Genomic DNA, 13983 nt, shown 5'->3' on the forward strand with positions numbered 1-13983 from the left:
CCAGAAATGGTGCTAGTCCTAATTGGGAGGCGGTGGATGAGCTTCGTTGACTCTTCACATCGTGGGGACACCTGCTTTCTTGCATCATAGACAACTGAGCGTCAGTTTGGCTTTTCTATTATTTTTTCTCTGGCGTGTTTTACGTTCTTACCCTATAACTTTCGTTGGTCAACACTTTGTTGGCGCAGTATCTTATCCAAGATCTTTTTGGATGGTTTCGCCTTTCGTCGCAAGTTACCCTATTTCAGTCCTTTACGAGAACCCCTCTACGATCTTTCAACTCTTACGATAAATAACCTGCTCAATTCCTCCCTTGACCCTTTTGTCATCGATCCCACCCAATCTTCACCATGGGTGTCCCAAAGTTCTTCCGCTGGTTAAGTGAGCGGTATCCGTCAATCTCGATGCTGATCGCAGAGAGCCGGATACCCGAATTCGATAGCCTATACCTTGACATGAACGGCATTATTCACAACTGTACCCATAGCGACAGCGATTCCCCAACGTTTCGCATGACGGAAGATCAAATGTTCATCGCGATCTTCAATTACATCGAACATCTATTTGGCAAGATCAAGCCCAAGAAATTGTTCTATATGGCAGTAGACGGTGTTGCGCCTCGCGCTAAGATGAACCAACAACGTGCTCGCCGATTCCGGACGGCGCTGGATGCGGAGACCGCGAAGGAGAAGGCCATCCAGCAGGGCCTGGAGATGCCAAAGGAAGATGCTTTTGACAGCAACTGCATCACCCCCGGTACCGAGTTCATGCAAAAATTGACGAAACAACTCAAATACTTCATCAACAAGAAGATTTCGGAAGATACAGATTGGCAAGGTGTGGAAATTGTGCTTTCTGGCCATGAGGTTCCAGGAGAAGGCGAACACAAGATTATGGAATACATTCGCTGCTCGAAAGCGCAGCCCGACTATGAATCTAACGTTCGCCATTGTCTTTATGGCCTGGATGCCGATCTGATCATGCTGGGTCTTCTCAGCCATGACCCTCACTTTTGCCTTCTTCGAGAGGAGGTGACCTTTGGTCGGCAAGTATCCAAGAAGTCCAAGGAACTGGAACACCAAAACTTTTATTTGTTGCATCTGACCGTGGTTCGGGAGTATTTGGAGTTAGAATTCCAAGAGCTGAAAGAAGAAGGCGTTCTGGGTTTCCCGTTCGATATGGAGCGTGTCATTGATGATTTCATTCTCATGGCCTTTTTCGTCGGCAACGATTTCTTGCCCAACCTGCCAAATCTACATATCAACGAGGGGGCCCTTGCCCTCATGTTCAAGCTCTACAAGGAAGTGCTGCCAAAGATGGGCGGCTACATCAACGAGCAGGGTGTTATCAATGTGCAACGATTGGGCATGCTTGTGACCGCACTTAGCTCCGTGGAATACCGATTCTTTGAGGCGGAAAACTCCGATGCTCAATGGATCAAATCAAAGAAAGACTCCAACATTGATAGTTCGAGCTCGCAACAGAAGAAAGAGCTCACGCTCACACCTTCTCAGAAGGATATTCTTAAAACGGTCAAGAAGTACGTTCTGAACCGGTCCGATAAGGCTTCTGAGCCTCTTGACCTCCCTCCTACACTCCCAGCTCGTGACCGCACTTTCGTCGAACAGCTTGCGGATGATCTCCGGCTGTCTTGGTCCTCCCCCGAGAACGAGAATGGTGATCGTTTCATGAGGCTCTCGCTGCCTCCGACCCAGGGTGATAGTGATGACGATGAAGAGGACGAGGAGGCATCGATGGCTGTTCAGCGTATTATTCGGAAGTACGAGAAGGCCAAAGTCCAGGACATGACGCCCGAGGAAGCGCAGAAGGCCGCGCAGGAGAAATATGACGCCAAGTTCCGAGAGTGGAAAGATAATTATTACCGAACCAAGTTCGGTTGGGGTCTCGACAACAAGGAAGAGATGAAGAAGTTGGCGGAAAACTATGTGCAAGGACTGCAGTGGGTCTTGTTTTATTATTATCGTGGCATTGCATCGTGGCCTTGGTTCTTCCAGTACCACTATGCCCCTATGATCTCTGGTTAGTAGTACCAAATCCTTTTTTTTTTTTTTTGGATTATTTTGATTGCTAACGGTGTAACAGATGTGAATGATGGCCTTGGTGCTGACATGGACTTCAAACTGGGACAGCCTTTCCGGCCTTTCGACCAGCTCATGGGCGTTTTGCCCGACCGCAGCAAGAAGATTGTGCCTACTGCTTACTGGGACCTGATGACTTCACCTGATTCCCCCATCTACGATTTCTACCCTCGTGATTTCGACCTCGATATGAACGGGAAAAAGATGGAATGGGAAGCCGTTGTCAAGATCCCATTCATCGACGAAAAGCGGCTATTGTCCGCCCTTAAAACGAAAGAAAATCTACTTTCCGCGGACGAAAAAGCAAGGAACGACTTTGGGGCTTGTCTCAAATTCACCTATTCCCCAGATGTGAACTTCGTTTACCCCTCCTCAATGCCTGGCGTATTCCCAGATCTTCCTAGTTGCCGTTGCATTGAGAACATCTTTGACCTTCCCGTCATGGATGGTTTGGAGCCCTACGCTGGCTTAATGGACGGCGTGCACCTAGGCGAGGCAGCGCTTGCTGGCTTCCCTAGCATTAAGACACTTCCCCACCATGGCCAATTGGGTTTCCATGGCGTTTGTGTCTTCAATCAAGACAGCCGTAACGAGAGCCAGGTCATTACGCTTCTTGATCCGGGAAGCCGGTCGAGCATTGAACTAGCTAAGACGAAGCTTGGGAAGCGTGTCCACGTGGGCTATCCATTCTTGCAAGAAGCTCTTGTGGTTCGCGTCTCGGACGAGTTGTTTGATTACATTCTCCCTCCCGGAGAAGCACACCCCGTATCTATTCCCCATACGCCCCAGCAAATCGAGCAGTGGAAGAGGAAGGCCAATAAGATCGAGGGCACCTACAGCAAACGTCTTGCAATTATCATTGGCGATGTCGAATCTCTGGTCCACATTCAACTGCTGAAAGGCATGAGTAAGACAGATGACGGAGCTACAATCAAGGAATTCGCTGATATACCTGGTCAAGAGACGGACTATGCTCTGCAGGTTGTTGTTGATGATGTGATCAATCCTGACCAACGTTTCATTGAGCGGGCAGCTCTCTCTATCCAAGAAGAATTCCCAGAGGGATCTCGTGCCTTCTTTTTAGGTGACTTCAACTATGGAAGACCTGTATATGTTAGCGGACACGAGGATGGAAAGGTGAATGGATTAGTCGCGGCCGTGAAAGGTCGGGAGCCAGAATTCGGTCGAGAGCGCGTTAGAGCATCTGAGCATCTTTGCCCTTATATGCCTTCATACGCTGTTGCGCGCAGTCTTCGCCTCAATCCTTTGGTACTGGCTAAGATCACCTCTTCCTTTACTGTTGACATCGAGGGCCAACGTGCGAACCTCGGTCTTAACCTGAAATTCCAGGCAAAGCAACAGAAGGTTCTTGGGTACTCTCGTCGGGGGGAATCCGGCTGGGAATTTAGCCAAAAGGCAGTGGAACTGATTCAACAGTACATGATCAATTTCCCGGAATTCATTGCTGGCATCCAGCGCAACCCTCAAAGCGACCGTTATTCTCCGACCGATTTCTATCCCGAGGAAATTGCCGCCGCCAAGATGAAGGAGATTAAGGATTGGCTCAAATCTATAGAAGCTAAGAACTTTGAGAGAGTGCCCCTCGATGCTGAGCAGCTTGACTCGGATATTGTGATGATGATTGAAAAGGATGCCGATGCTCTCAATGCTTCCCTACCAGATATGCAACCCAAGAAGGTTCGGGGTGTACCTCGTAGTGCCCTTCTTCGGCCTGCCGATGTCGAGCACCGTCTCGGAAACCAAAGCTTCAGGCTTGGCGATCGGGTTGTGTATGCCCAGGATTCTGGCAAAGTGCCCATCGCTACTCGTGGCACTGTTGTCGGTCTCACCAGAACCGCGCGAGCACTCTTGCTTGATGTTGTCTTTGACGTCTCGTTCATGAGCGGCACTACATTAGGGGGTCGGTGCTCACCATTCCGTGGCCAAACTGTTCTGGCGTCTTCCCTTCTAAATATCTCCAACCGTCAACTTATCACCAGCTCCCGGGCTACAGCTAGCCAGCAAACTCAGCAGGCAAAGACTCCTTTGACAGTCGCCGGATATGGCGCCCCCATGGGACCTCACGGACAGGGACAACTAAGGAACGCACCTGCCCCTGCACCCCTGAGAGGCTCTTTCCGAGGAGCTGTCGCCGGACAGGCCAATGGAGCTGGGCGCGGAGGTCGCGGAGGTTTCAATGGCCAGCAGACTACTCTTCCCTTCCGCCCCCACACCAATGGTGGCGGTGTTTCCCGTGGCCCCCGTGGAGGTGGCCGTGGAGGTGGCCGGGGCGGATATGTTGCGATGGATAACAGCGACCCCAGCGAGGGTGTCATCCAAAACAACCCTGACTTCCGCCCCCAGAACTACTCTCACGTTCCTCCACCGCAAGGATTGGATCGAGGACGTGGCCGTGGCCGCGGTCGTGGAAATGGGTACCGTGGACGAGGAGGTCGTGGGCGCGGTGCGCCCCAGGCCAACCCCCAGTGAATGACTGACGTGTCATTTGAAAGAGAAGAAATGAGAAATGACTGGGTTTAAACCCTGTATGTATATGGACGCTTTAGATATCCGCGCCCTGCCTATGCGTTTATGCCTAGGCAGTGCTTATATCTATTGAAGATGAATGTACGATGGAAGTGAAACCCAACTCCGATTCTTGTATTTCCCAGTCTGAGGTCTTTTCAAAACAAGAAAGAACCGGTGCTAGATAAAATAAGGATGGCATTGCGCATCGGCCTCTGTTGGCCCTAAATAGTAACATTCTCTGAAAATCTCCGAAAATCTCACCCTCTACTCAAAGTTCCATGGGCCTCTTCCGAAACAGCATCTCAGTGCTCATGCTAGGAAGGATATGCTCCCCAACTACAAGATTGGCGGGTCTCTTTCCACCCAGATCTTTCACAAACTTAAACTCATAGTCTAGGATGAGACGGCTCAAAATCGCCTTTAGAGTATTCGCCGCAAAGAATCGACCAGGACACGCCTGGAGCCCGAATCCGAAATGCATGTTTGAATTGGTGATAGAAACGAAATGAGCGGAAGAGATCGGCTTCTCACCAGCACCATTCAGCATACCAGGCCCAGCGAGCCCAGGAGTGAGGACAAAACGGTCCTGAGGGTTATGGCACCAACGAAAGCCGTCGAAAGCAATTGGGTTTTTCAGGAAGGCATCATCCTTGCTAATCGGACCGGCAGCGAAACAGATGTGTGTTTCAACTGGAAGAACGAGACCGTCATGGAGGGTGATGGGTTCTTTGACGATGCGGTGGAAGTTCACTAGACAAGGTTAGACTGCCGATTATACGTATAAAAGATCCACACTCACATTCACCAGGCGGAGCGAAGCGCTGAGACTCGCGCAAGAAACTGTCCAAACGTGATTGCTCCTTCAGCGCACCCTGAGTCGCCTTATACCATCCATCAGGTAGAGTCCGGCTCATTTCTTCGCGCAGGGGTGCAAGGTATTCGGGTCTAGTAACCAAATCGTAGAGACAGTGACACAGAGCCATGGTGCTGGTGTGAGTAACAGCCAGTGTGACCAAGAGCAGCATGTGATGCGCCAGGGTATCCGGTCCGAGATTCTCGTTCTTTTCGTCACTCAGATCCATCATCCACTGCAAGAAGTCGTTTGGTTTAGTGTAGTTGGGGTCTTTAGCCTGCTGTGCCAGTCTGCGTTCGTGGATCATCGGAATAAAGAGGTTTTTGGCGAAACGTAACTGTTTCTTCATCTTCCGGACGCTGGGAAGGAACGGCGCTACGAGTGGGCGGAGGTATTTGGGGACTGGACGGAGGAGGAGAATTGTGATTCCCACGTTCACGGCGTAGTTGCTTGCGACGTTGAGCCATTCTTCGTTTTCGCGGAGGATGTCGCCAGCCATCATGCGGGATGTTGAGAGAGCAATAAGCCGGGTGAACAGCTCGCCTGGGTTGATTCGAATCCAGGTGTCTGTGTTCAGTAACCCTGTCAGTATCCGATTGATCTGGTTGGTCCCACGAATTATGTTCGTATATCCCACCTTCGCATCCTGGGAGAGTGGCATCAAATGCTGCTCGTAGCTCGTCGATGACACCGGGGACGACTTGAGCTATTTGATATTAATTGTCTAGTTTTTGTATGAAGGTGAAAATAAGAAAATCAAAAGTACCTAGATTTGGAGTTAACTTTTTCCGCACGGTCAGAGCAGGTAAAAGAGTATCGATGATGATGTTGGTATATTGACCCAACGCGTTCTGTTAAGTATATCAGCTCCAACCTCGCAAGGTAACGTAGTACAATAGAGCTCATGGGATTACTTCATATTGGGCATGTAGCGAGCTGAGTTTTGAAGGAGGAAGATGTCTCAGTTCATCTTGGTATTTCACTGGCAAGACGATGACTTCTCCGTCGCTGGTGAGTAGACGAAATGGACTGTCCTTGTACTAAAGGTTATGTCAATATGGCTGAATGAGTGATTTCAAGTATACTGACCTTTTTGTATCCTTCACTGATCATTGAGGCAGCTTTGGGGTAGTAGATCAAGCGATTGATGAAGTCCGGTAGGTACGCGCTGTACCTGACAGTTGGGATATGCTTCAAGCTGGAAGCTGGTGGTCGTTGGAGTAGGTAGAGCACTACAGCCAATACCCCAACTAGGGGCCAAGAGGCTAGGCCAGCCATCTCGAAGCTTGATGAAAACTTTTTGACTGTAGGGGAAAGGTACTTAGATAAATGATTCTCCGGAGACTTGGATTGTCCGGGATATTGGGACCGGGGAGATTAAGGGAGTTGTGTGGTGGGAAAAGGTAAGAAAGGTAAAGAGAGGGTGGCACAGGAATAAATCGGATAGTAAGTAAGAAGTAAGACCTTTTTAAAGAGCGTTTGCTGGACAAAGGGTCCGTTTGAAGTAGGAAACTTGGAGTATATTATTCACACAAGGCCACAATGACCTCTGCCTATTTCCCTTTTTGGTTGCAATATACAAAACGCCTGGCTCAGATGCAAGTAGACATACAACGAAGAAACCCCCAAAATCATTCAAAGCCAACCCAATCACCTTCTCCATCGTCAGCATCAACCATCTGATCATCAACCTCGGCATCCTCGGTTTCCATAGCCAACAAGGCACTGCTAGTTTTCTTGTCCCCAAGAATAGGCTTTGAGAGTAGGTAGTTGAGATCGTAAAGATTCTTTTCTGTCAACCGCTTCAGATTTTCGCGGATGTCATCGACAGCACGCTGAACGGCACGAAGCTCGGTTGCGAATGTACCTGTGTTATCCTTGAAGTAACGACCATGGCTGCTGAACAAAGACTCAATCCACATGAGGTTGAACTCAAGATGGGGTGTTTCTTCGGCGGCATGTGCAACGAATCGGAGAAGACGAGGTAAATAGACGGAGGGCACGGACCGAACCACATGGGGAATATCTGACGGAGGGATCGCTTCATAAACAACACGGAGTAGCTTTTGTTCATTCAATCGGAACGCCATGATAAGAGCTTTGAGGAAGGTGTTTTCCTCATCCACAGTGTTGGATGTGGCGGCTTCCTTGGCAGCATCTAGTGTGGCAAGGATGCTTGACGGTGTGATTGTGATGTCTAGATCATAGGGATCAAAGATGAAGTCGGTATCCAAGCTGTAGACAAGGAGTCCTTCTGTAGAGGCGGCACAGAATGATCGTCCAGTTGGTGCGAAATCAACAGATGTCACGCGAACTTCAGGGCGTGTAGTGCGCGCACCCGCATCACCGCGTCTTGCGCCAGGAAGAGTGCTATCGACACGATCGTCATGATCAGATGCTTCACCGGTCTCATCAATAAGAGCACGGGGACCAGCTTCAGTCATGTCACGACTGTTCAGGATCTCCTGGGTGCCATCGATCGAGGTGTTAACAGAGACAGTAAACTTCTTAATCAATGAACCTGTTCCGACATCATACAAGCAGATATACTTGCTGTTTCCACCGGCCAGAATGCAGCTACCGTCTGCGCTGTATGTGATTCGGTTGAAAGATTTGGTGCCTGCGGCATTGGCAGCAGTACGGCGTTCGGACACTCGGCGTCCTCCAGAGACGTCACGGCGACCGTCAACTCCTCCTTGCTGCACAGCATCTTCAACTGACCAGAAGGAAAGTTGGCCGTCCAAAGTAGATGCGGCGACTTGTTGCCCATCTGGGCGGAAAGCCACACTGAGAATGTCTGACATGAGCTGGAGAGGTTCACTGGTCTGTGATCGGCCGAAGATGCTCCAAATGCGAACTGTGTGATCCCAGCTTCCACTGACAAGGTGGTTGCCATCGGCAGCGAAAGCAAGACTGGAAACCGGGCCCTCGTGGCCGGAGAGCTGGTCAAGCAATTGACCGGTCTGCACAGACCATACGTGAATGTCGAAGGAGTCCGGTGAACCAGCACAGATTACTTCTCCACTGGGGTCCACGGCCAACGAGGAGAATGACTGGCGGGACGGGGCAGTGAAGGTTCTGAAGTTACGGTAGCGAATAAGATCCCAAGCACGGACAGAGCCGTCCAAAGATGCTGTGAACAACACATTTCCCTTCTTCGCAAATTGACATGCGGTCACTCCACTGGTGTGTTCCGTAAAAGTGACAATGCAGAAGCCTGATTTAACATCCCAAACCTTGATTTTGCCGTCATCGGCAGCTGTAACAATTCTCTGACCATCCGGTGAATATGCGAGGGCGTTCATAGAGTCAAGGTGCCCTTGTTGTTTGAGGATATATGACTCGGACTGCCATTCCCACACCAGCAGTTGACCGTGCTTGGATGATCCGAATGCTAGCCACTCGCCTGATTTGTTGATTGTGACAACATCAATGTTGCTCTGGGAGACACTAGAGGGGGGGATGTTAGCCATTGCGAAAGGAGGGTGTTACAGATGATGTACCTCAGTTGATGGATCATATTGAACTCTGGCAGGTCGTAGAGCCCGAATAGACCGTTCGAAAAGCCTACCACCAAAAGGTTTGTCGGCGCATGGAACGCAGCACAGTTAACTTTGGCGTCGTTCTGCATGAAGAAATCCTTTTTGACGATCCTCCATCGGGCATCGGAAATGTCTTCCATTGTTTCCTCGTCTTTTTTCGTGACATATTCCCAGCGGAAGAGTGCGCCATCTTGGCTGACAGTGTAAATCTATGGATAGAATTAGTAAAGTATTTCCAGTTGAGGCAATTTCTAGAAGCACCTACCACTTCTTGTGTCGCATTGAAATAGGCAGCCACCACACCCTGTCTGTGCCCGGCCAAAGTGGTGGGCTCGAAACCTTCCTCCGGATCCATGCTCCATACTCGCGCCGTCAAATCCTTAGCGGCAGTGAGCAAGAAGCGCGAATCGCTTGACCATTCGACACTCTCAATGTTGTCAAAGTGGGCAGCAAGATCTCGGTGTAGAACGAACGGGGCAAATTCAATCTCGCCATTAGTTTCGGTGCCGGGGGTAGAGGGAGTTTGCCAAATTTGCAGGCGTCGTCCTACACCAACGGCGAAGTGTCGGCCGGACGGGGAGAACTTGAGCGCGGACACTCGTCCTTTGAAGGAGAAGTGGTGAATGGCGATGCGGCGGTGGAAATTGGTCAAAATTGCGCGGCCATTTTCATCCACAGTCAACAGAAGATTACCCTTGGGCGAAAGATCGAGACGGTCGATGTTTGTACGGTGCGAAAAAGGCAAGGTATAGGAAGTATTTCTATAGGATCAATTGTGAGTGGGCTGGTTTCCAAACGAAATAATATACCGCGGGGCGACACATACTGTACTAGATCAAAAACCGAGACTCGATTGCCTACTGGCGAAAGCAAGCATGTGCCATCGGGAGTAAAGAGAAGATTTCCTTTGCGATATACCGTCCCCAAAAGGTTGGAGAACTAAAATTTAGATTGTTAGCATCAATCTTGATAGCCGAGGCTCGCTTGCAATTGTATGCAATCAATAATCCAAACGTGGTACATACCTTGAAGTCTGTCTTCATTTTGACTGTCGGCGATCTCAAAGATCAAAAAATTAGAGATAATTCAACCAGCTACCGTGATAAGAACCATCGGATCATCTATGCTCCATTTCCGGACCTAATTAGTACTAGTATGCCACGCTAAACCCAGATAGGCAAGGTGAGGTATACTCCAGAAAACGAAAGGAGATTCAGGGGGAAGCAGCGACGGGCAGTTCGAGAGATCCGATTTCACATTCGTTCCTCCTTTTCCCTTTTTTTCTACTCAGGAGTCGACCTATTATCTCTCCTCAATACTGGTCTGATTTTACTCAGGGACCTTCTTCTTCATCTTCTTTTTTTGTGTTGCATTCCGAATTGTTTTTAATCCCCCCCTATAACCCACCATGTCGACCTCAGAGACCGCCTCGCCCATTGGCATTGCCAACGTAAGCTATTCGGAACCCCAGCATCTCCCTTATGTTTTCTTGAAGCTAACTTGCCATCCTTAATGTAGCTCCCCAACCAGCGGTGTGTACCTTTCAAATGATTAACGGTGGGGGAAATATCTAATCAAGCTTGTATAGTCACAAGATTGTCGCGAAGCGGGGTGCAGCTTTCACTATTATGGTGTGTTCTACAGTTTGAAGGAAATACTGCGCGCGTATTGATGCTAATGGTGCATCGATCAGGTTGCCGGAGAGTCGGGATTGGGAAAGACGACCTTCATCAACACCCTCTTCTCCACCACCATTAAGAACTATGCCGATCACAAGCGCCGCCACCAGAAGCAGGTCGACCGAACCGTGGAGATTGAGATCACCAAGGCCGAGCTCGAGGAGAAGTTCTTCAAAGGTGCGACCCAGATACCCTCGTGTCGCGGGAGGGGTTACCACCGTGTTTCGATAGCTGATGAGTTGTCGATTTTCTAGTCCGCCTCACCGTCATTGATACCCCTGGATTCGGAGACTACGTGAACAACCGCGATTCATGGCAACCCATTATCGAGTTCTTGGATGACCAGCACGAGTCGTACATGCTCCAGGAGCAGCAGCCCCGCCGAACCGACAAGATCGACATGCGTGTTCACGCCTGCCTGTACTTCATCCGCCCCACCGGACACACCTTGAAGCCTCTCGATATCGAGGTGATGAAGCGCCTGAGCTCCCGTGTCAACTTGATCCCTGTGGTTGCCAAGGCTGATACCCTGAGCCACGCCGATCTGGTTCGCTACAAGGATAGAGTGAGTGGAAACAGATACAGGAGGAGAGTCGAGAATCCGGAACTAACAATTGATTAGATCCGCGCTGTCATTGAGGCCCAGGGCATCAAGATTTACTCCCCACCCGTGGAGGAGGACGATGAGCACGCTGCTTCTCACGCCCGCAGCCTCATGGCTGCCATGCCTTTCGCCGTCATCGGTTCCGAGAAGGACGTCAAGGCCAATGATGGCCGTGTTGTCAAGGGTCGTCAGTACGCTTGGGGTGTCGCCGAGGTGGAGAACGAGGACCACTGCGACTTCAAGAAGCTCCGCTCGATCCTGATCCGCACCCACATGCTCGACCTTATTCACACCACGGAAGAATCGCACTACGAGGCCTACCGTGCCCAGCAGATGGAAACCCGCAAGTTTGGCGAGGCCCGGCCACGCAAACTCGACAACCCCAAGTTCAAGGAGGAAGAGGAGACTCTGCGCAAGCGGTTCACCGAGCAGGTCAAGGTCGAGGAGCAGCGTTTCCGCCAGTGGGAGCAGAAGCTCATCTCAGAGCGCGACCGCCTCAACAAAGATCTCGAGGCTACTCATGCAGCGTATGTTCCGGACTATTGTTTAAGTAAATACATAGCTAACCGATCGCAGTATCAAATCCCTCGAGCAGGAGATCGAGGGTTTGCAGGGTTCCGGCACTCGCAGCCACGGACGTCGTTAAGATGTTGCAATTTTACCTGGAGTCGACCCGGATCGTTCAAAAGGGGAGTAGTCGAACTATGCTCTTGTTTTTTTCTTCTCTTTTGAGTACCCTATTGCTGTTCGCGCTTGGAAGCACCTTTGTCTGAGTGCTTGGTTCGTTTTGTTTGTTATATCCATTTACCGCTGGTAGCTAGCGATGGTGTGTCTACAACCTTGATAATAACTTCTTCTGTATTCCGTATGAAATACAGAATTAATTCGTTTGAAATAGATCTGAAGTAAAGTAGTAATTTTATGTATGTGGGGTGATCCAGGACTGAGTTGAAGCTCCGAGCTTCATCCCGCTCTGAACTCCAATTCCTCCTCTCCACCTCATCTTGACGGCCATGCCCCGGACAATATTCCCAACCAGGCATATCCACACTCTTAAAACACACAATGGTAAGCTGCCAATATCCAAGCGCCCTCCGAATCCCATATCCCCTCCAAACCCCATGCGCTAACATCCTTCCAGGCCCTGTCAACGCGGTAACCTTTTCAAGCTCCGGCGGCACCTATGTCCTCACAGGCTCCACAGACCGAGCAATACACCTTTCGCGCGCCATTCCAAACTCCAATAGCACAACAGCAGTCGAAACCACAACCCCTATCCAAAAATACGAAGCGCATGGCTACTCCGTCCTCGACATCGCCGTCGCAGCCGACAATGCACGCTTCGCCAGCGTAGGAGGCGACCGACAAGTCTTCCTCTGGGATGTGGAACAAGGCATAACAACAAAACGCTGGTCGGGCCATAACAACCGAGTCGAAGCCGTGCAATTTGCCGGCGATGGCGACTCAGTCGTAGTAACTGGTACTATTCCCGACTTTCTTCAGCAGTCCAGAACTAATATCGTCTAGGTAGCGCGGACACAACAATCAACCTTTGGGACACCCGATCCTCAAGCTACAAACCTATCCAAACCCTCACCGATGCAACCGACACCGTCTCTTCGCTACACGTGCATATGGGGAGTTACTCGATAGCAAGCGGTAGCTATGATGGACGCGCGCGGATCTACGACGTGCGCACGGGGAAGACGACCGTCGATGTACTCGCGCAGGCGGTTACGAGTGTGCGCTGCTCGAGCGATGGGAATGCGCTGCTTGTTTCCACGCTGGGTGGGAATATCCGTATGCTAGATCGGATGGATGGGAAGGTTCTTAATTCGTTTGGGGGTGAGAAGGGTGGGAAGTCGCGGTATTCGTATCGGAATTCGGAGCTGAGGGTGCGCTCTGTTTTTGCGATGGGGGATGCGGTTGTGCTTAGTGGGAGTGAGGAGGGAGGAGGTGACGGGGGGAAGGGGGCGGCGGCGTTTGCTTGGGATGTTGTTAAGGGGGAGGTTATCGCTGCTGTGCCTGTTGGGGAGAAGGTTAAGGCTGTTAGTTGTGTGGCGTGGAACGAGGGTGTTGGGGATTGGGCTGCTGGGTGCACTGATGGTAAGGACTTTGGTGTTTTTGAGGGCTGGATATCTGCTGACTGTTGTCTCAAGGTACCGTCAGAGTCTATGGATGAAGTTGGGCCATTTCCAGATGTCTCGGACAAGGCTGTCATGATAGGACTAGTTTCTCGTCTCGTATCGACGTCCAGCATCGCGGGTTTTGAACTACCATGCGCTACCTTATTCCACCGCCAAAACAGGAGAGAGTACGGGGCCCTGTGAGGACTAGCAACGTCTGTGGCTGTCTTGCTGCCCTCCAACAATTTCCATTCGATGTGAGGCTTGAATGCCCACAAGCACTACTCACTTGCACTCCGGGAATGCAGCTATTTTGGGCGAAGATGGGCACTTACAGGCTAGCAGGTATCTACTACGTCGGTCGAAGTGTTCGGCCTAGAGCAGGATAGCATAGAGATGTTTATAGGGGGCATTGGCTGTACATATAAATAATGAGATACGAAATTAATACGATGAACGTTTTTCTAGTAAGTTGTTGGGTTAAATTCAGGAGTACTGCTACAGGGATATATATCGATGGACTTAACGATTTATGAATATTTCCCCTGACC

The 13983-nt window shown here is 50.3% G+C and overlaps 3 protein-coding genes across 3 annotated transcripts; 2 read left to right on the top strand and 1 right to left on the bottom strand.

Moving 5' to 3' along the window:
* Positions 1–350: 350 nt before the first annotated feature.
* Positions 351–4589, top strand: PGRI_056030 (chromatin-binding exonuclease XRN1; the record flags this gene model as incomplete). Its single annotated transcript, XM_040793316.1, has 2 exons — positions 351–2040; positions 2104–4589. 2 exons carry the CDS (start codon positions 351–353, stop codon positions 4587–4589), a joined length of 4176 nt encoding a protein of 1391 aa, XP_040648171.1.
* A 307-nt stretch (positions 4590–4896) lies between these two features.
* PGRI_056040 (Small-subunit processome, Utp12) lies at positions 4897–10066 on the bottom strand (the record flags this gene model as incomplete). Its single annotated transcript, XM_040793317.1, has 11 exons — positions 4897–5378; positions 5428–6048; positions 6119–6187; positions 6248–6332; positions 6396–6521; positions 6571–6686; positions 7136–8931; positions 8985–9232; positions 9289–9784; positions 9850–9962; positions 10049–10066. 11 exons carry the CDS (start codon positions 10064–10066, stop codon positions 4897–4899), a joined length of 4170 nt encoding a protein of 1389 aa, XP_040648172.1.
* Positions 10067–10431: 365 nt separating this feature from the next.
* On the top strand, positions 10432–13636 carry aspC (septin CDC12; the record flags this gene model as incomplete). Its single annotated transcript, XM_040793318.1, has 9 exons — positions 10432–10473; positions 10542–10555; positions 10612–10654; positions 10717–10879; positions 10957–11267; positions 11325–11833; positions 11883–11911; positions 12448–12786; positions 12834–13636. The coding sequence occupies 9 exons, from the start codon at positions 10432–10434 to the stop codon at positions 13634–13636; spliced, it is 2253 nt and encodes a 750-aa protein (XP_040648173.1).
* Between the last annotated feature and the right edge of the window lie 347 nt (positions 13637–13983).

The sequence above is a fragment of the Penicillium griseofulvum genome (genome assembly GCF_001561935.1).
Source record: "Penicillium griseofulvum strain PG3 chromosome Unknown contig_95, whole genome shotgun sequence".
Lineage (NCBI taxonomy): Eukaryota > Fungi > Ascomycota > Eurotiomycetes > Eurotiales > Aspergillaceae > Penicillium > Penicillium griseofulvum.